General features: G+C 37.7%; 1 protein-coding gene across 1 annotated transcript in view; it reads left to right on the top strand.

Moving 5' to 3' along the window:
- Positions 1-414: 414 nt before the first annotated feature.
- The window catches only part of LOC127417118 (zinc finger B-box domain-containing protein 1-like), a 43,528-nt gene continuing 21,805 nt past the window's right edge, over positions 415-22,137 (top strand). The window contains exons 1-6 of the mRNA XM_051656825.1: positions 415-476; positions 2,616-2,729; positions 14,553-14,637; positions 14,861-14,915; positions 15,908-16,020; positions 19,849-19,944. Of these exons, the coding sequence (XP_051512785.1) occupies positions 415-476; positions 2,616-2,729; positions 14,553-14,637; positions 14,861-14,915; positions 15,908-16,020; positions 19,849-19,944 (525 nt within the window). The remainder of the gene's footprint in view (positions 477-2,615; positions 2,730-14,552; positions 14,638-14,860; positions 14,916-15,907; positions 16,021-19,848; positions 19,945-22,137) is intronic.

Here is a 22,137-nt window from a genome sequence, read left to right as displayed (position 1 = left end):
TATGCGCTAGCTTTCCTTGTCTTATCAGTTCTCTCTCTTATCTTATATAGCTAACTAACAAAAAACTATCACAACGTACCATTTAAGTTCTAACTATATTATTGCTATTTTACCATGGTAATAGCGTGTGGTGCTATTGTAACATCATGCTTTATGGACATGCACCATTGTATTTAAAGACATAGTAAAGTACCATGGCATATGTATATAGTAATCATTCTTACCAATCAATCATCTAATACTAGGGGACTACCACAGTACTCTTTTGTGAGCGTTTGCTTCATGTCATATGCATTGTTGTACTGTTCTTTATTTCATTGCACTCTTTCTATGTGAATGCCAAAACTCTATTTTCTCAAGTCTCTACAGTGGGAATTACAGCCTGTGAAGCTTACAGTCTGATCAGAGAGCACCATGAATTTAAACAACTTTGTGGTTCTTCCCAGCAAGTCCAAGTCAATGAAGTTAAATGTCAGGTTTGCACAGACTGTTCCCTTGAGTTTCATCTCACATTATTAGCACGTTAAACAGTGCACTTGCAAATGGATGAGCTCCAAATGTTTATTTTATTTTGTGAGTGATGCACCTACATTTCTTTTCAGAACTAAAACTGTCAATAGTGTATTATTAAATGGATTAGTTAGACCAAATTAATAATAGATAGGTTGGATTTGTTTAGCTTTTTTTCCTCTCTACATTATTCACATACTTCCATTTGTGTTATTTCATAGTTTTGATGACTTTACCATTATTCTAAACATTCTAAAATAATGAGTGTATGGTAGTATTTCAGTAGGGTTTTTGTACTCTAGCTCAGGGGTTTTCAAACTTTTTGATGCCGAAGACCCCCAAATATGACAATCACCTTGCGAGGGACCCCCTCCTAAAATATATAAAAGTTGCTATATATTTGTGTGTATAAAGATCAGAGAAAAATTAAGAACATTTTTAAGTGTGATATTAAAAGGCAATTTAAATTATTAGCTTTTATATAGTTATTGTTCTAGAGCCAAAAAAATGATTAAAATAATATCTGCACCGATGTATCGGCCACCGTATTTATTATCTGTAGGGATGCACCGTATTTATCGGCAAATTCACCAATTTAAAACCATTGATAGAAACCGCTTGTATAAACCATTGGTTTTTCATATCGGCGCTTTCATTCTTATGATCGAATAAGCATGAAAATGCTGATATGAAAAACTGATGGTTTATTTATAATTAATTACGTAAATGTATTTAGTTGTATTATTATTATTTTGTTTTCTTCCCTTTTCTCCCCAGTTTGGAATGCCCAATACCCAATGTGCTCTAGGTCCTCGTGGTGGTGTAGTGACTCGCCTCAATCCGGGTGGCGGAGGACGAATCTCATTTGCCTCCGTGTCTGAGACTGTCGATCTGCGCATCTTATCACGTGGCTTGTTGAGCGTGTTACCGTGGAGGCTTCACGCTATTCTCAGCGGCATCCACGCACAACTCACCACATGCCCCACCGAGAGCGAGAACCACATTATAGCGACCGTGAGGAGGTTAATCCAACATGACTCTACCCTCCCTAGCAACCGGGCCAATTGGTTGCTTAGGAGACCTGGCTGGAGTCACTCAGGTGACTTGCGACTCCAGATGAGAAATACTAACCAAAATGAATAAAATCCGAAAAAGTAAATCATGTAGAATATAATGATTCATAATATCAATTTGTAATATCATTTGGGGGCCTGGGTAGCTCAGTGGTAAAAGACGCTGGCTACCACCCCTGGAGTTCGCTAGATCGCTAGTTCGAATCCCAGGATGTGCTGAGTGACTCCAGCCAGGTCTCCTAAGCAACCAAATTGGCCCGGTTGCTAGAGTCACATGGGGTAACCTGCTTGTGGTCGCTATAATGTGGTTCGTTCTCGGTGGGGCGCGTGGTGAGTTGGGCGCAGATGCCGCGGTGGATGGCGTGAAGCCTCCACACATGCTATGTCTCTGTGGCAACGCGCTCAACAAGCCACATGATAAGATGCGTGGGTTGATGGTCTCAGATGCGGAGGCAACTGGGATTCATCCTCTGCTACCCGGATTGAGGCGAATCACTATGCCACTGCGAGGACTAAAAAGCGCACTGGGAATTGGGCATTCCAAATTTTTAGCGTTTAGTTACTGCAAAAAACAGAAGAGCAAAAATGTTTTAGAAGTGATTCGATGACAAAATAAGGTGAGTAAGTGGCAAAATATTGGTTTTGGACTGTAGTGTTTTGTTAAAATATTTATCGTATCGGCCAAAAATGTTCATTTCATTGCTTCCATTATCTGGAAAATATTTAGCCTACTTTGTAGTATGTCGACAGCGTATCTTTTTTCTACCTAATAATTGAATAATGTTAAATGTTTAAACCTGAAGAAAAACATTTAGATTAAACTGAAATGGAAATCATATCAAATTCGGTAAATATAGTGTATTACTTTTTTACATTTATGAACACTTTCATGGACCCCCTAGCACCACCTGGCGGTCCCCTTGGGGTCCCCGGACCCCAGTTTGAAAACCCCTGCTCTAGCTAACATGAATGATTGATATCATGGTTTAATTACCTGGTTCTTGTTTGTGGCATTTGTGTATGTTTTCAAAGGAATGTCCGGGAACTGCGTATGGAAACGGTGCAGCTGGCTCAGCAGACCAAGGACATGGAGAACCGACTGGAGGAGCTCAGAGAGCGCATGTGCCAGGAGAAAGAGGAGCGAGAGTGAGTAAGACAGGGAGGGGAGGTGAGACAGCTTATTAAATCAACAAATGAGTGAGTAGATGAATAAATTAGTGAGCCAAACTATGACTGAAACAGAGCGGGTTGAGAAAAAAAAGAGAAAATGTAATCAATGAAACTGCGATTAATTAAATGAAAAATACATAAGGAGATAGCAAATGAAAGAGAGAGAACGAGAGATTATGAGGTTAGTTGTGTAGGCAAATACGAATGGGAGCTTCCTTAAATAAATATTACAGGTTCAATACAGGACAAGTTAAGCTCATTCAACAGCATTTGTGGCACCTTGCCGCAGAAAATAATTTAAACTTTTCCCTCGTGTGTGTGTGTGTGTGTGTGTGTGTGTGTGTGTGTGTGGTTTAAAAAAATAAATACATTTAACTTTTAAATACATATATATTTATATAGCGTTTATGGACTGGCCCCATTCACTTCCATTGTAAACGCCTCACTGTAACTCCCATTTTTGCTTCTTTTTGTTTTTTAAATGAACGAGGCACGAGTTTATTTAAAAAACATTTTTTTTTGTGGTAATCAACATTATGCCACAAATTCTGTCAATCAAGCTTGACTTGCATTGAACCTGGAACATTCCTTTAAAGGAATATTCAGGGTTAAATACAGCTTGAAGGAACAGATCACTCAAAAATGAAACACCTGTGATAATTTTTACAGTCTTAAACACGCACTCTAAGTTTTTTCTAATTAAAAAAGTTTTAGACAAAGATATTACTAGCATTTTTTATTTATTTTTTTTAAGAAATATGTTAGAAAAATTCTGTACACTCAGATTAGACTCTAGTCATGTAAGTAACAGTAACATTAACATTTTGGTCCACCAGCCACTGTGGCTAGTGGTATTCCAAAGTCAATAGCCACTCATAATTTTCACTTGCCCAAATCCCTTGCCCCACAAAAAACTGATAAAAGTAACTGGAGGCTGTAACTGCATGCATTTGTTTTGACATTGTATTTGAACAAGAATGATACGAGTTCAGCAGGACACAGGCCCAATGATTTAAGTCATCTCCTGAAATATATGACGACAAACATGGTCTGTAAGAACAGGAGGAAAACTTTGTCAATAATTTGTCCATTTGTCCATGGAAGTCCAGATTTGTACCAGTCTATATGGTACCTGCCTTCATGAAAGTTTTCCATTGTTCCTCCATTTTTTTAAAGGTGCACTCAGTAATTTTTTCCCCATTAAAAAAAGTATTACTCCCAAAGAAATGAATAGTAATTTTGAAACAAATGTATAAAATCATGACCACTCACATGAGATGAGGACTCTAATCATATCAGTAACCTTATAAAAGCTGTTTTATTCTATATGGGGCAGGGGCGCCCACATGGGGGCTGCCATTTTAGAATAGTGAATTTTTTTATAGTGGCATCTGTAACTGAAATCTATTGATTTTGATTGATGCTGCACTGTAATGCTTTACAGTGACCACTAGGTGTCACTGTAAGCCCAAGATGACACGAGCAAAAAGTTTCTGGGTTTGGATCAATATAAAGGTTAGTGAATGATGAGAGAATAATATTAATTGTAAGGAAATAAAGTTATACCCAGTAAAGAGACCAGTATGAACAATGATGACCAGGAGTCAAAGATGAAGTTCAGTCAATAGAGAGGGAGAGTTTACTGAAGACAAAGTTCTCCACATTTCCAAAGGCAAAAGACAGAAAGAGAAAATGAGTTGAGGATCTAACCTCGAACTAACTTAGATTACAGAAACAGAAGTAATTATAGGCATACGCAAATTAACTGACGTTATCTCTTATGAGTACGGAGATCAGATAGGTGAACAAACATGACGTTCTGTTTAACTACGTGAATGCAGTCATTCAAAAGATTATATTTTTAAAACACTAAGTCAAGTTGGTTAGCAGAAATGGGTCAGAGGTGAGTCTTCTCTCTAGATAAACTGGCGTCCAGTTCCTCTGACTTAGTCACATGATACTCAACTACAAACAATCCCTGCAATGACATCATTAGACAGAACACAACATAGGCTATCTTTTCTCTCAAGGTTGAGACACACTCAATGGGACACAGGCTTATCCAACTGGAATTAATAGAACAATACGTCCAAACACAACAGAGCAAGTTAGGCAGAAATATACTTTTAGTGATGAATGCTAAGAATGTATATGTATCAGTAATTAATGACCTCTGTGTATGGATAAAAACAGACTAAAGTAGCAAAACACAAGATAAACAAACATCTTCAGTTTGAAGCGGCAGCACTTTGTAAACAATCTTCCAGGATCCAGGATGATAGGTGTCAGTATAGCGTCCTACTAACGGGAGGAATAAGAGCCAGCCAACTCAATGAGTGCACAGCGATGGGAGAAAGGTGTCTCGAGTTGTTCCCGGCAGGCTTCTCAGCCTTACAGGCTATATGGTTAGGATTAGGGATGGAGGCGTGGTAAGGGCATCTGCTGCCTGCCAGGAATAAACCCAGGCACATTTGTACAATGGGGACACCTTTAAAGCAGCTCAAAAAAGGGCGAACAAATTAATAAAACACATTAAAAGCACCACAAAAGTGGTCCATATGACTTGTGTTCTATTTTCCAAGTACTGGGAAGCTGAATGATACTTTTGTGTGCGGAACAGAACAAAATTTAAGTCGTTGTTTAATGAAAATCTTCCTCTCTGCCATAGCTCTCAAATTAAATTTGGTGGCTGGCATCAGGTTTGATATCAATGAAGTTTACTAGTGATATGTCTTCCTGGTATTCTCATATACCAAGTGAAAATAATTGGATTTACTTTTTTGCTGTTCATGATATGATCTTAAATTACAGGCTATTTAACCCAGAATATTCCTATGATATAAATGGAAAGTGATCTTAATGACACTTAGTATAAGAGAGGATGGAAAAGGCATGCATATGTGCATCTGCATGTACAGTACTGTGCAAAAGTCTAAGGCACATAAGATGTTTCATAAAAACATTTGTCTTAAGATGGTTATTTATATCTGCCACTTTAGTGTGTCAATAGGAAATATACATTTTATACTCCCAAACATTCCTTTTGCAAATAGAATAGAACAGAAGAACAGGGAGCCCTGCAACAGATGGCATGGCCCTCACAGAGCCCCCCACTGAACATCGGGTCAGTCTGGGATTACACGAAGAGACAGAAGTAATTGAGACAGCCTAAATAAAAGATCTGTGGTGAATTCTCCAAGAAGATTGGAACATCCTATCTGCCAACAACCAAGAAAAACTGTGTCCAGTAGTGTAAGTAGAAGAATTGGTGCTGTTTTGAAGGCAAAAGTGTTCACACCAAATATTGATTTAGCTCTTTTTCTGTTTACTGGTCTTTGTATGACGTTAATTGATAAATTAAAACTATTTACGTCATAATTTTTTTAAGAAATCCTCACTTTGAAAGTTTTTCACAAGTGCCTAAAACTTTTGCACGGTATTGTATATGTAACCAAAGTACCAAAACAGGAAGTGGTGAGAAGGGTAAACAGCTTCACAAATCTGCCCGTCACATTAAGTACGTGGCTCCTGATCTGCTCTGGAGGTAATCTGGGGAGATGGTGTGACTTCAGAGCGATCTGCTGTGATGGAATCAGCATTACCATCGAGACGAAGGAAATTGAGTCATCTCGGCTCCAGCGGCTCCACTCTCCCCGCTCCGCCATGCTTGTCTTCCCATTTCTCCCAAACAAATTAAGATTAAGTAGGACCCTATACCAAATTGAGGAAGGCAGGAAATTAGTTATCTGTCAAAATAAAAGAATAGGGAAAAAATAACATCAGTAGTTATTAATGTGACGACTCTCTCTCCTCTCCTCTCCTCTCCTCTCCTCTCCTCTCCTCTCCTCTCCTCTCCGCTCCTCTCCTCTCAGCCAAGCCCCTTTCCTCTAGAACTTCATTAATAATGCTAAAATGTGACCTGTGTAGGTCGAACTTATGAATTTATAGTGGTGGCAGGTTTAGGGGGAATGCATCAGGATTTGCAAGCTTATAACTCAACAAGAGAGGGAAACACCAAGGCAATAGCGAATACATCATATTCCCACACACTCCCAAATAGACGCAAACATGTAATCGGTCATAATTATGTTGAGGAGAAATTAACTTTACTTTTAGTAGCGACTCTACTAATTGAACAACATTTTTTTGTAGCGTACAACTACTTTTTACAACAATTAGCATTGCAGCTTTACAACCGAGCGAACTGAGGCAAGTTCAGACTAAAATGGCATATAATTTTAATAACAAATAATAATAATAAAATAACAATTTAGTTGACGATAATGTGCAAAATGACAAAAACATGCATCAAACTGTTACGGTACATTTGAAAAATGTATAAACTTCTTACAATTATTTAAACATGTATCAAACATATTAAAGATTCATATGTTCAATATGTAAGATTAAACATTGATACTAATATTCCCATAAAACCTGAGCTCCTGAAATAATAGCATACTGTATAATGAATATACTGAAGTATTTGGCCACTTTTAAAAGCTCACATTTAGACAGTTTAGGATATTGCGTTCCCTGTAACGCATTTTTAAGGAAACACTGTATTTACGATGCAAGTTATGCATTCTGACTAGCGTGCAATTTAGCAACTTACCTGTTCATTCGATTCATTGTCAGTGCAGATGTAAGTTGTAATATTACATTGATGTTGTCTATATATATGATCAATCTCATATACTGTATATAGGATGTGTTTGAGTGTGTAGTTAACCTGTTAGTAAAGTTAATTATACAGGTTGTCAGCTTTTTCAGCTCAATATGACTGGATTATTTCAATCCATTCTTTCTACATTTTTCATTAACACTTGTGCATTCTTTATTCAAGAATCAAACTCAAGCTCCTCGGGTCAAATTTGACCCGAAAACAATAAACTGCTAATTCTTGTATTTTTATGAACTAAATGTAATAACACTAACTTCAATAAAGTAAAAAACACTAAAGTTGTGCATCGTTGGGAGGGATTGGGGGGGAATTTTTATGGTATTTAGAACTTATTTGTTTCTAAATTACTAAATTACACCATTCATTTTTATATAAAATAAGCACATTTTATGTTATCTTCACTTCAATAATAATAATAATAATAATAATAAAAACCTTCATTTCTGTTAATTGAAATAAAAATAACAATTACATGAAATGAAAACTATGTCCAGTAGATGGCTCCAGTGCTCCGTGCATTGGCTGATCTCTATAAGCCAATGTTTAACAAACTTAATTTCTAGATATTATACTCATTAGTAAAAAAAAAAAAAAAAAACACACACACACAAAAGGCTCCCAAATGGGTCAGATGATGTTGATCTTCAAATCTAGTGATGTGCACATGTTTGTGTGATGGTTAGGTTTAAGAGTAGAGGTTGGAAATAGAAAATATAATTAGCCTGATATGAAATCAGTGGAAGTCTATGAAAGATCACTAATATAGTCAAACAAACCGATTTGACTACGTGTGTGCATTCATGTGTTTTCTGCATTGTGGATGATTTATAGTCTCACCCCTTCATTTATGTGTGGTTGTGTTCTGCATTGTCTTATTTATTGATTTTTATTTAACAAATAAAAACAAAATTCTCTGTATTTTAGTATTTCCCATTCATTTGACCTGAAGAGTACAAGTTTTTTTTTTTTTATGACCACTTAGACTTATCGAATCAAGTCCACAAGTGGAGGAAAAGTCACCAAGTCTTGTATCACTCAGACAAAGGATACCATTTTTATTAAAGAAACAAAATTAAAACGGGTCAAAAATGACCAAAGGATTGGATGAGGGTTACATTTTCGGCAACGGTATGTTTTACATAAACAGTAACCATCTGTTTATGATGCGTCTTTTTCAGCTTTGTAATTGTTGGAAAAAATAAAAAATTTAACCCGTCGTAAAAAAAACCATTTTCATCAGTAATTTAGCTGATGAGACAACACTGCATTAAAAAGTCAGATTGATTCACGAATCACTGTGTAGCATTTTAGGTCCTCTTTTTATAGCAGGATATTTAACTATTGTTCATTGCTATGCTTTTGATTCAGTTATGTAAATTAAGGACTATCTGTTTAGTGACCAATGGCAGACAGGGGAGTGTTCGGGAAATGTTCACAATTCTTTTTGATGATGCTAGTGGCACAGAAATTACACTAAGAGACGAATACACTAAACAGTTGCGCCACTTTTACGTGTAGTATTTCAGTGCAAAATCCTGCATTTTATTCACTAACTGCCTACAATCTAGTATTTAAATTAAAACACTGTAATTTCTTTCCATGCAAAAATGCCTCCTTTCTATGTAAATTAGGCTTAGATTGCGCTTGATTCCTAAAAAATTACCTGCCGCAATTTAGATCTTGCTGTTCCCGGCAGATGAAAGCAGGGGGTAAAATGAATTTTGTTTACAGTAAAAGAGACGTGTGCGTACATTTGAGAAATGCATCAAATAAAGATAAAATGATGGAGAAGATCGTTATAGCCTGGCACTCAAATCCAGATATGCGGCGTAGTCAAGCACACTTTCAGCATGTTAAAGAATTGATTCAGGCGTCTGGATCACAGTAGTTAGTGATGCTGTTCAGTCCTGCTTAAGTGTGTCAGATAATGGTGGTCTGCTGCATCCTCCACTGTATAGCGCTCAGAATTGTTCCGCAAGATCGGTATTGCACGTACAAATTGCATTTAGCTGCAATTTTGTGGGTGCGTTTGCACCGTTGCCTGACCAGCATAATTCCTTTAGTGAATCAGGTGCTAAACCAGCGCAGACAGCGCAAATAACCGGCGCTTTTATTTATTCTTAGTGAATTCCCCCATAAATTTTAACTAGCTTCAATGTTGTTAGCTACTTTTTGTTAGTAGCTTGTTGCTAACTACTTTTTCAAAAGAGAAGTTTGCCTGTAGCTTAGCTACTTTTTACTTTTAAGAGTAGTTTTTAGTTTGACAAGCTATATCTTAGCTTTAAGCTTCAGGTATCTTCACCATGACTGATGTGTGTAAACATCAGTGAGGTGGAAAGCGAACCGGAGACAATAAAAACAAAGATGTTCCTCTGAGTTCATTATAGGGATTGAAACCATCAATTAAACCCTCATATATCAATAACACACGGCAGCCTTTAGCGATAATCAGATGAATGCAGCAGACCGCAGCCGGTCGCATGTCTATGAGATCTAAGCCCTCATTCCTTTTATTGTGTTCCGGAACTGTCATATTAAGGGATGTTAGCGGTACCATATCTAAATTACGGTTGCCTCCATACGGAAGTTTTTAAATGAAACTGTTTTAGATTAGCTCTTATCAGTGGTCAATTATCAAAGCAGAATTTGTGTTGCGGGTGCTGTGCTGGGAATGGTTGATGTATTCTTCCTCTGTTCTTTGTTTATCACAGCGCAGTCAGAGCACTAAAGGGCCACAGGTGAATTCATACAAGCAGATGAGACCTGATAGAATCGGGCCTTTTGCTCAGTCGAGTGTCTGAGCTGTGTTCGCAAAGTGGACTACTTGTAAACGTGCCGTGTAGTTTCTTTTCATATTTTCCTGCTGAAAAGACAAATATACTGTATGTTAGTTCTGTTCCAAAGCTGCCTAGATGTGAACTTACCGTAGGTGTTTCATTTTTAACAGTTCAAGTTTGTTTTAATTTGACATTGCATCTAAAAAAGGGGCACTCCTGCACAAAATGCTGAAATGTATAGTAAGACATAGCACAACGGTGAAAGATGTATATGTAGCATATGTTTACATAGGAAAACAATTGGAAAACAGTGTGGACGGATTCAAGAACGCTTTGTCCCATTGTGGCCTCACGCTGGGTACAAGTACCAGAAGAGCTGGATCTCAGTGAGCTTGACAGGAGATAAGTGTTTGTCTTGTTGGTTGGCACTCAGTGTGTGTGCCTGATTCAGAAATTAGCACCACGGCCACATTGCTGGCAGGCAGGCTGGAGCACGGTTAATCCCCTTCCCAAATGCACATCTTATCACATTGATAAAGGCCAGCACATTAACAGCCCTTAATGAGAGTGGACAGCACGCAGAGGAAGTGTCCTCTGTTCATGTTGAACATTCCAAAATTCTGTTTTTGACTTGCAGAGTCTTTGGTCGGCTGATATAAATTGTATGTGCATTTCTGAATGTATGCATATTTGTCTGCATGTTTGCTCCAATTCATTCATTCTGCATTAAAACAGAGAAAACCCCTGTAGACCCTAGGGCTGCTAGCATCACTGTGACAACTGCCGCACCGCGCTGGCAGAGTGCCACTGGTGGTTATGCACGTGACTGAACATATCAACTTACATAAAAGACCTTGTGAAAGCATTATATAAATTTTTGATACAATGTAATTTAATGAGTATAGTAAAGTATTAGATCTTTAGTAACTGTGTTGTGGATTCTTATCCTATGGACGTATTAATTTTCAATTTATTTAGAGACTTCTTAACTTTCACAAGATACACATTAGCTATATTGCAAATGTAAGTTGTAATATTATATTTATGCTGTCGATAGCTTGTTTATCTCATAAATAGGCCTGTATTTATGATGTGTTTGAAAACAGGTGATTAAAAAAGCGCTCCCATTTACCGGGATCTGCACTTACTGTACATCTTATAACGCAGTTAGACGGGAAAAATTCTCACAATACTATGACTGGATCATATGAATAAACTAGGTTTATGCCAGTTTTAAGGTTTAAGACATTGTCAGTGCATTGGCAATGTCTTGCAGTGTTGTTTATTTCTCGTCATATTTTCTTCAACAATGTTTGAATTAAAAAAATGTATTATCCTCATGATCCCATCTTTGTTAACAGAATCAAACAACACCTCAAACATATTTGTATGTAATTTCGTTGACGAGATTAACACCGTGTGTTGAATATTGCAGTTTAGCAATATTAACAAAATGCACAGCATATTATCTTTTTTATATATTTTACATATTTTTATATATCTTTTTTACTTTGTAAAATATGTTTGACTTTTTTTTTTTTTAAGAAAATGCTATAAACTAGATTTTTTTCCTTCTTCACCCAATTCCCAATGTGCTTTTAAGTCCTTGTGGTGGCGTAGTGATTCACCTCAATCCAAGTGGTGGAGGACGAATCCCAGCTGCCTCCGCATCTGAGACCGTCAGCCCGTGCATCTTATCACGTGGCTTGTTGAGTGTGTTGCCACGGAGACATAGCATGTGTGGAGGCTTCATGCCATCCACTGCGGCATCCACGCTCAACTCACCATGCACCCCACTGAGAATGAACCACATTATAGCGACCATGAGGAGGTTACCCCATGTGATTCTACCCTCCCTAGCAGCCGGGCCAATTTGGTTGCTTAGGAGACCTGGCTGGAGTCACTCAGCACACCCTGGGATTCAAACTAGCGAACTAGTGAACTCCAGGGGTGGTAGCCAGCGTCTTTTACCACTGAGCTACCCAGGCCCTCCTATAAACTAGATTTTTAAAAGATTTCTAATTTTTATCATCTTGGACAATCAAATTTGTCAACGCCCCAAATATGTGACATCGTTTTTATTTAAAAAACATTCTCATGGCACTCTTGTTACCTTTATCTAGTAGCATTTTCATATTTAATAAAGGTGGATTGTAAATGTTTCAAATGTTATAATATACTGTTTATTAAAAACTCAAAATAATTCAAGGTCATTTTAATTTTAATTTTAGTTAGTTTTAAAGTTATGAAAAAGTATATTTGTTGAGTTAATTTTTTTTCCCCAATCAATGTTTTTGTTTTTATTTCATTTAACAAATATGTTTTTAATTAGTTTTTGTTCAAGTTTTTGTTAACAATAATAACACTAGTGTGAACAGGTTAAAAGGGCAACTGTATAAACTAGAGTTGAGGGTGGTGTAGCCGAGTGGATTTTGGTTGGTAACCGAAGGTTAAAAGTTCAATGAATTATCACAATAGTGCCCTTGATGAAGGCACTTAGCCTGAAATTGGTTCCAGGGGGACACCCTTATAATTAGTGTGCTATAAGTCACTTTGGATAAAAGCGTCACTGAATGCAAAATTAGTAATTAGTAGAGTTCACATGAGTGCCTGACCTGCTATAATGGTCTTGAAAGTCACATGACTTGTCTCCAAGTACAGTATAAAGACATATAAGATTGACTATGAAAACAGTGTCATCTCGGAAATGAATTTTTCAAAATGCTGCCCCATAGAAACTGTTTCACAACCCTGGAGTGGCACCATTGTAAGTGTAAGAGACACTTCAAGAGCAGTTACTGCTTTTTGCAAAATTTAATTCTACACTTATGCAGATAGTATTAAGATTCAAAACTAGATTTTTTACATTTTCTGTAGGGTATTCTGGTTGGTTGCTAGGGTGTTATGAGTGGTTGCTAGGTGGCTACTTACTGGCTCAAACAAGCCCACCCTCAATTCTCTGTGATATTCTTACCCTTTTATATGGCTTGGGTCCCTCCTTCAAAGTACTGTTGGCCTATGGAATTTGTATGTTGATTTAAGCAAACATACTGTTTTACTATTTAAACTTATTATTATTATTAAGTGAAGTGGTTTCCTGGAGGTCTGATGAGGTCTAATGAGATCTAAAGTGGTCTAATGTGGTCTGAAGTCAGCTGATGTGGTTCTTGGTGGTCTGATGAGGTCTAATGAGGACTGATGTGGTTTCTTGGTGGTCTGACAAGTCTATTGGGTTCTGATGGGGTCTGATGTTGTCTGAAGTGGTTTGACGTGGTCTTCAGGGGTTCTGATGTGGTCCACTCTGGTCAGAAATGGTTTCTTGGAGGTCTGACAAGGTCAAATGGGGTCTGATTTAGTCTAATGGGGTCTAATGTGGTCTCTGGGGGTTCTGATGTTATCTGTAGTGGTTTCTTGGAGGTTTGATGAGGTTGAATGGGGTCTGGTGTGGTCTAATGGTGTCTGAAGCCATCTGATGTGGTTTCTTGGAGGTCTGGTGAGTCTAATGGGTTCTGATATGGTCTAAAGTTGTATGATGTGGTCTCTAGGGGTTCTGATGTGGTCTAATGTGGTCATAAGTGGTTTCTTGGAGGTCTAATGAGGTCTAATGGGGTCTGATTTCATCTGATGTGGTTTATTGGGCATCTAATGAGGTCTAATGGGGTCTGATGTTGTTTCTTGGAGGTCTGATGAGTCTAATGGCATCTGATGTGGTCTCTAGGGGTTCTGATTGGGGTCTGATGTGGTTTCTTGTGGGTCTGATGTAGTTTAATGAGATCTAATGTTTTTTGATAGGATCTGAAGTGGTCTGTTGTGGTCTATAGGGGGTCTGATGAGGTCTAATGCAATCAGTTGTGGTCTGATGTGGTCTGATGATGTCTAATGCAATCTATTGTGGTGTGATGTGGTCCAATGTAGTCTTGTTGAGTTTTTATCGGTCTGTCTGATTGGAATGCTTGTAAGACCTTAAGACTTCGAGCTTTAACAACTATTTTTAACTTTCAAACAAAGCTTTGACAAGCCAACATCAAAGTTTGTCTCTACAAACATTATCTGTCAAGTTTGTTTTATCTTCTGTAGGTCTGATTGCTTAGAAAAGTAATAGCACATCTTCACTCAATAAACTGCACAATTGGAGGTATCCTTCATATCTGTAGCACAACAGTGCGAGATGAGTAACATGATAAGGGTTTAATACTTAGGGTTAGGGATCTGTTTAAATTCCTAACCCTTAGTATGAACAATAGTAAAAGCCATTCTTTCTTTAGTAAACACCACTAACTTTCACAACCTTTTCCAGTTCTGTGCTTAACAGCAGCTTTCTCTGACGTTTCCACACAGGAAATCGGGTGCCTCCCATTGGCGTTCTGCACTATCTGCGGGTCTCGCCCCTGGATTTCAGAGTGCCAAAATGAACAAGGAGAATGCACCTCGCAAAGTAAGTCACTCTAATATTTCATCAGACATCATCTTTTCTTGCTGGCAAAGTAATAAAGTCTTTGTCACTTCCTGTCTATCTGTATAAGATATCCAGTCTTAATCAGGCCGACTACTTCCAAAACCTTGGAAACAGCATCTAAAATAAAGTGCAAAAGTGATTCCCCAGTGGTTTTGGTGATAATGTGGTTTTTGAAATATGTTGTTTTGAGCAGCTCTCTCCAGGCAAGATGAAGATTAGAGTGTTGAAGGATGAGCCAGTGCCAGGTGGGTGGACTGGAATCTCAGATGTGTTTTGCTCGGGTCTTTTTGAAGCGTTTTGTTTTTTGTGCACAAATGTATATTTGAACGCTATAGTAAATTGTCATACAAAGCCAAATTACAGTAACTGCCACCATGGAAACTGCTTCAAAGGTTTTTGGTTGTCCAGCCGAATGTGGATTATGAAAGTCACACTTGTTTTCTCTAGCTGAGCATAGTTGAGCCAAACCTGTCTGGGACAGATCATGGTCTTAGAGACCCAGTTTTGGTTTTATCTCAGTTTTGACAAAATAGTTACCACGTTTTTGCCTTACTGCATGCAGTAAATCTTCAGTAGCAGGCCAAAACCTAGTAAGCTGCCTACCTAGACAGCATTTTAAAGCATCATAGGTGCGCTACAGACAGGTTTGTTCCTAACAATAGGCTGTATAAAGGCTGTTTACACCAAACAGTTTTCATCCATCTGCGCAGTTTTTCAATTGAATTTAAATCTAAACTTTTACTAGTTAAAAATGTTCACCATTGCCATGCCTCTCGCTGTTTTTTTTTTTTTTTTTTAAGCATCTCACACAGGAGGGCAGTGGTTTTTAGATGCCGTGTCAGGTTAAAAAGAACGTCAACTTTTGAAAATGCAGCTTGAGACACCTGCGTTCTGTTATATTCGTTGTGGTGCATCAACCTTTTTTAAGTGCAAAAACGCATTCAACTTGATCTTGTTTTTGCCAAATTCTTAGGTAGCATCGCATGTATCCTTCACAGATAAGACAATCATATTTGCGTTTTACAGGATGCACATAAATGACTGTTGAAAAAGTTGCTGCCTTTGTAGAATGCTCCAAGTCTGCCACTTACAGTATGAGGTTCCATTTTGGTTAGGATGCTGCCATAGAAAAAAGCTGCCCATGTAGATAGTAGGTGACAAGGTAGCTCAATAATTTTGGAGCAGAACTTATTGTGTAGTGTTTTGAAATATGTTTGTTTATTGTGTATAAATGCAGTTGTACAGAAGCCGTTGGTGGTGGAACCAGCTAACAAGGCAAAGGGCGCTAACAGGAAGCTCAGACTGAGGGGTAAAGTGTGCGGACAATGTGAAGTTCAACTGGCCGGACTGGTGAGTCCTCATCCATTCCATCCTATGAAGCATCCTTGATCTTTTTTTATTTATTTACATCATTCACAGTGCTTCTTGAAATTGTAGCTCATTCCCTCATGAAAGGTTTTTAGTACACAGTCTTATCCTTTTGTCTGCTTGTCCTTTTTTCAAATACGTTTTTACTTCAAAGTTTGTAATGTTGTGATTCACCTCAGAGCTGGTTGGTTTGGTTCATCGCTTAGAATTCTATTCTGAAGGATTTTATGAAATCCCAATGGCAAAAAGGAATGGGAATAATACTTCCAGAACACAGACTGTTGAAAAAATGGGACAGCACTGTTGCGTTTTTTAAAAGTCAAGATTGAAAACGACAATGGGTGGTCGCTTTATACGTCAGTCAGAAGGTCTCTTCCTGTATAAGTAGGCAGTTCTTGTCCACAATAAGTGGATTGGACTTTATGCCAGCAGCCAAAAGTCTGGCTCCGTGAGACAACAGAACATGTCTTTATGTTTTGATGTACGATTCTGATTATGAAAAAAAGTAAATGAGTAAAATATGCTGTCGGTGTTTGCTGTTGTAGTCATGCTGCTTTCGTAAAACCCCACAAATATCCCCATTATTCTGGAGTCATGACTGGCAGCAGTGCATTGCACTGCATGAAAATGCAGTAGCACACATACATACCTGCGCATCAGCAGTATTTCTCAGCAGGGGAGGTGTGAACTACAGGTTCTGTAGCCTGGAAGCCCTCTTTAAAAAGCAGCTTGGGGAGAATGCCGCCATGGAGCTGCGCTGCTGTCTGACACAACAGTGGCGTATTGAAATTATACCTTTTTTATGTGGCCATTAAAGGAGTTGGTAATGGGCACAGCTGTAGAACCACAGGGCAGCACTGTATTTACCCCTCTCTTTATTCACTGTGTTTGTCTGTGTTTGTGTGGCCGTATTAAAGGAGACCCTGTCACCCATGGGAGATTTGGGGCTTTCATGCACTCCTAGAGTGTGTATGTGTGTGTGAAGCGATATCTCTCGGGTATCTTGAGACAGACAGTCTCGAGAGTAAATGTACCTTAAGAATTTGCACACTGGCATTTGGCTGTCAAGGAAAGTGTGTTCAAGTAAATCTTTGCGTGTGTGTGTCTGTTTCAGTGAATTTATGGACGTGTAGAGCCAAGAGCTCCTTAGGGTTCCCACCACACACACACACACACACACACACACACACACACACACAGGTTTGTTTCACTATATTAGTGAGGACATCTCATAGACTTCCATTGATTTCATAGCAGGATAAAGATATATTATATCGCCTAAACCTAACCCTATCAGAAACCTGTGCACATCAGTAGATTTAAAGCTAAACATGATTTGGCTGAAAGCTCTGGCTATGTTCAGAATGGGATACTATTGTACTGCTTTTTGAATACTGTGCAGTATTCACAGAATATGAGGTACTGTTTCATTTTAAATCATCTTAAAAATGTATCATCACACAGAAGGAGAGGGCATGTAGACATTGGGCATAGTTTAGTCAGCCGAGTCCTGTAGTTAAGACTCAGCAAATCAAAAAAACACTGAAGTTTGGATTCATTTACAAGTGGCTCTTTGGTTCTGTTTTATCATTACGAACTTTCTTTAAATTCATGCACTTATATCATCTGTCTTTCTACCCGTCTGTCCATCAAACAAGCTCTCCTATCACCCTCCGAACTCATTTGTTATCGGTAACCAAATAATGAGCTCCCTAAAGATAGCGGCAATCATATCTCTCTATTTTAATGTGTATCGTGTTGAGTTTAAAGGATATACAATGTGCAAGATATTTAAATATTTATGGGTGATATTAAAGTTTTTAATGTTGCTGTAAGTATTCTGAGTTCACATAATTGTTTTAAAGGAATATTCCAGGTTCAATACAAGTTGAGCTCAATCAACAGCAATTGTGGCAAAGTGTTTGATTACCACAAAATATTATTTTGACTCGCCGCTTGATTATTAAAAAAAAGTGGTTACAGTAAGACACTAACAATGGAAGTGAATGTGCCCAGTCGGAATCCACATCGTTTTAAAAGTATAGCTGCAAGATGTGAACATTATACATGTTAACATTGTTTTAGTTTGATAAAATCGCTTACTACCCATTTTTTTTTTTTAAGTTGTCATGTAATATTGGATATACAGAAACTGTATACAGATAAGTTTAGCAAGCGATTGCATCACACTAACATCATCTTAACCAATAGCCAGGTTTGGGAGGGTTACTTTTGAAATGTATTCCACTACAGATTACAGAATACATGCTGTAAAATGTAATTTGTAATGTTTTCCGTTAGATTACTCAAGGTCAGTAATGTATTCTAAATACTTTGGATTACTTCTTCAGCACTGGTAGATTTTTTCACTTGTTTTGACTATAAAAACTCTGCCAGTACAGTAAGACACAATACACGTTAAAAATATATTCTCTGAAAAACCTAAATATCTTACGCAGTGTTGTTTCTAAAACAAGATCAATCTAATTGATCTTGTTTTAAGGATTTTTTGATATTTTTATAGGAAAACAATACAAAAATTATTATCAAGAATACGATTTTTGCCCTAATATCAAAGGTCTTACTAGAAAAAAGAAATTATGATACAGCGTGAATTTTCTTGAAAAAAAAAAAATATGATTGTGCCTGGTAACATGTGCGTGTAAAATGACTAGAAATAGCATTTTAGCTTAGCGTAAAGCTGACAATTTACACAAGGTTTATTTCTATTTCTTGTGCTCCAAACTTACTTCAAACTTACTTCTCTGTCTGCTCGTATGAATGTAACACCTCATAAGAAAGTGTTTCACCGCTGTTCAAATGCACTTTGGATTGCGTCATTCATATGTATAAATGTTTTCCATCTGAAAGGACTAAATATTAAATGAAGCAAATGACAATAAAATGCAAAGTAATCTCTTCAGTAATCAAAATACTTTTTGAATGTAACTGTATTCTAATTAGCAATGATTTAAATTGTAACTGTAGTGGAATACAGTTACTTATATTTTGTATTTTAAATACGTAATCCCATTACATGTATTCTGTTACTCCCCAACCCTGTCAACAGCTAGTGTGTGGCAGGCATTCTGGCGCACTATGGCTGCCGTCGCATCATTCATGTGGATGCTGCACACTGGTGGTGGTTGAGGATATTTCCCCCTATAGTATGAAAGTAAAGCACTTCGAGTGCCTAGAAAAGCGCTATATACATGTAAGGAATTATTATTTATTATTAACATGCATATTGTTTATATCTTGAGGCTATATTTTTGAAACAATGTGTATTTTAGCATTTATGGACTGGCCCTGTTCACTTCCATTGTACAGTAAGTGCCTTACTGTAACCACGATTTTTGCTTTTAGGAGGGACGAGTCAAGAGAAATTAGACATTATGCCACAAATTGTGTTGATTGAGCTTAACTTGTATTGAACCTGGAACATTTCTTTAACAGTGGTGTCCAAAAGTTTGAGGCCAGATAAAAGTGTGGGATTCAAAGTCTTATTTAAAACTGCAGTTTGAAAAATGTAAAACAAAGAAACATTACAACGTAATGCCAGTAATTAAATAAGTACATTCGTTACATTGTGGAGTTCATGCCTGCCTGAGTGCATGTTATCATTAAAGCAAAAGTGTGAAATGCCACCTCACTTTGCTAATATTTTCAATTTTAACTTCCCATTGAAATTGTTCTCAGGATAGAAGAACATTTAATGACACAAAAACTGTATTAAATTAGAAAAAGGCAAAATAGAAAAATTTTCACTTGCATTTCACTCAGACTTTTGCTCCCCACTATCTGTTTCAGATGTGTTCGGAATGTGGAGAGGACTACTGTGTTGGCTGCTTCGTCAGATTCCACCAGAAGGGGGCACTAAAGCACCATCGGATGATCCCAGTACAGGTGAGGAGGTGTTCTGACAACCCTCGTCCATCCCACGCTAACCTACATAACCACACACACACACACATACCCCTACGCACGCCTGCAGCAGCAAAAGAGTGGAACTGTCGCCACACGCCACCGAACAGATTCTGACTTGCTCAGTTCCGTTTCTTGGAACACAAAGTGGCTGGTCACCATTAGTGGGCAATCTGCTCACTTTAAACCAACTTTGATAACACACACCTGTTCCTGGAATAGAGAGCATCCACACAAAAACACACTCTCACACATCCAGAGGACAGCAGATGTGTTCACACCCACACGCTCGCCCCCATTGTCTGGAGTTTGTTTTGGAGACTCGTACGGCTACGTGGTGAGGTGTTTGATTGAAGCCTTTATCAACTGGTCAATACATCCGTCATCTTGCTGGTTCAGACCATCAGTGATGGAGGAAGAGGGGCTGTAGGGAGCGTTATAGTCCGATGCATACTTCACAGTTTTTCTTTCGTCTTCCCTACTGAAAAGACCAACTTAGATCAGCATGAATTGTCATACAGTGGAAGTGAATGGTTAACGATTTGCCATCATTTTGTGTTCCATGAAAGAAAGAAAGAAAATCATACTGGTTTGAAACAACATAAGGATGAGTAAATGGCAGAAATTTTATGTGGGGTTTACTGTCCCTTTAATTAAAAAAAATAAAAAACAAACAAAAAAAAAACCTCTGTGATATTTCTCCTATAGTCTTTACTAAGGGTTTTCTTAAAGGGATAGTTCACACAAAAATGAAAATTCTCTCATCAGTTACTCACCCTCATGCCATCCCAGATGTGTATGACTTTCTTTCTTCTGCAGAGCACGAATGATAATTTTGTAGAAGAATATCTCAGCTCTGTAGGTCCATAAAATGCAGTGCGTTACAGTGCAATGGGTGCCAAAATGTTGATGCACCAAAAAGCACATAAAGGCATCATAAAAGTAATTCATTGGACTCCAGTGTTTTAATCTATATTTTCTGAAGTGATATGATAGGTGTGGATGAGAAAAAGATACATTTTTTTTTTTGCTTGGAATTCTTCTCGCTGCCCAGTAGGGGGTGGAATGCATGAAGAACGTAAATCACCAAAAACACAAGAAGAAGAATGTGAAAGTGATCTGTTTCTAACCCACACCTATCATGTAGCATCTGGAGACATTTTTTTAACCACTGGAGGCTTGGATTACTTTTATTCTGATTTATGTGATTTTTGGAGCTTCAACATTTTGGCACCCATTCACTTGCATTGTATGGACCAAAAGAATTGAGAAATTCTTCTAAAAATCTTCATTTGTGTTCAGCAGAAGAAAGAAAGTCATATGCATCTGGGATGGCATAAGGGTGAGTAAATTATGAGAATTTTCATTTTTGGGTGAACTATTCCTTTAAAGGTAAAGTGTGTTATTTCTGTTCCACTAGCTTTACCAAAAGGATTTGCAGACATAATCCACCACCTGTCATTGTTCAAATAAACAGACAGTCCTGTTTCAAACTCATGCCACTGGATGAGCCAAAGTTGTTATATTAAGACTAGTTGGGATACTCAAACATACAGAGCAATGCACACTTTTCAGTGAAATTGTGCTGCGAATGGCATGCTACGAATAGTCGCCTCTGCACATTTAACTTAGAAACTTAGGATAGGAGAAAGTATTTTAACATCAGTATAACTCAAGTTCCTCCTTCAATGTCAGTCTATTTGTTTTTTCATCTGCATGCTTTGTGATATAATGAATTAGTTCAAATTCCTTTCCCCAAGTATGAACAATGGTAATAGTGATACTTGCCTTAGCAAGTACCACAAATAAGCATGTTTCTCCTTCTACACAGCTTTATGCTCATTCAGTCACTTTTACACTTAAGGGATTTCAATTTTTTAGTGTCATTTTGAACTACAGGCACATGATAAGTAGATGAATTAAAGGTTAATGCTAATTTTGTGACTTCTGTGCAACTATGTACAACTGAAATAGCCTACCTGAGCTCACTGTACTGTAAATTTATACTTTGCAAAATGATATTAGATGGTTCCTTACACATGTCGCAGCAGTTCAGAGGGGAAATGTCCACTGTGTGGTGCTAAAAATTTGTTACATTTTCTCCCAAACAGCTGAGGTGTTTTAAGGTTAATGTTCTATCAAGTTTTAAATCAACTTAACCAACCTCCCTGCTCT

This window comes from Myxocyprinus asiaticus, chromosome 26, assembly GCF_019703515.2.
Source record: "Myxocyprinus asiaticus isolate MX2 ecotype Aquarium Trade chromosome 26, UBuf_Myxa_2, whole genome shotgun sequence".
NCBI classification, from domain to species: Eukaryota; Metazoa; Chordata; class Actinopteri; order Cypriniformes; family Catostomidae; genus Myxocyprinus; species Myxocyprinus asiaticus.
The sequence above is the reverse complement of the archived record's forward strand: the minus strand, read 5'-3'. Positions and strand labels throughout refer to the sequence as shown.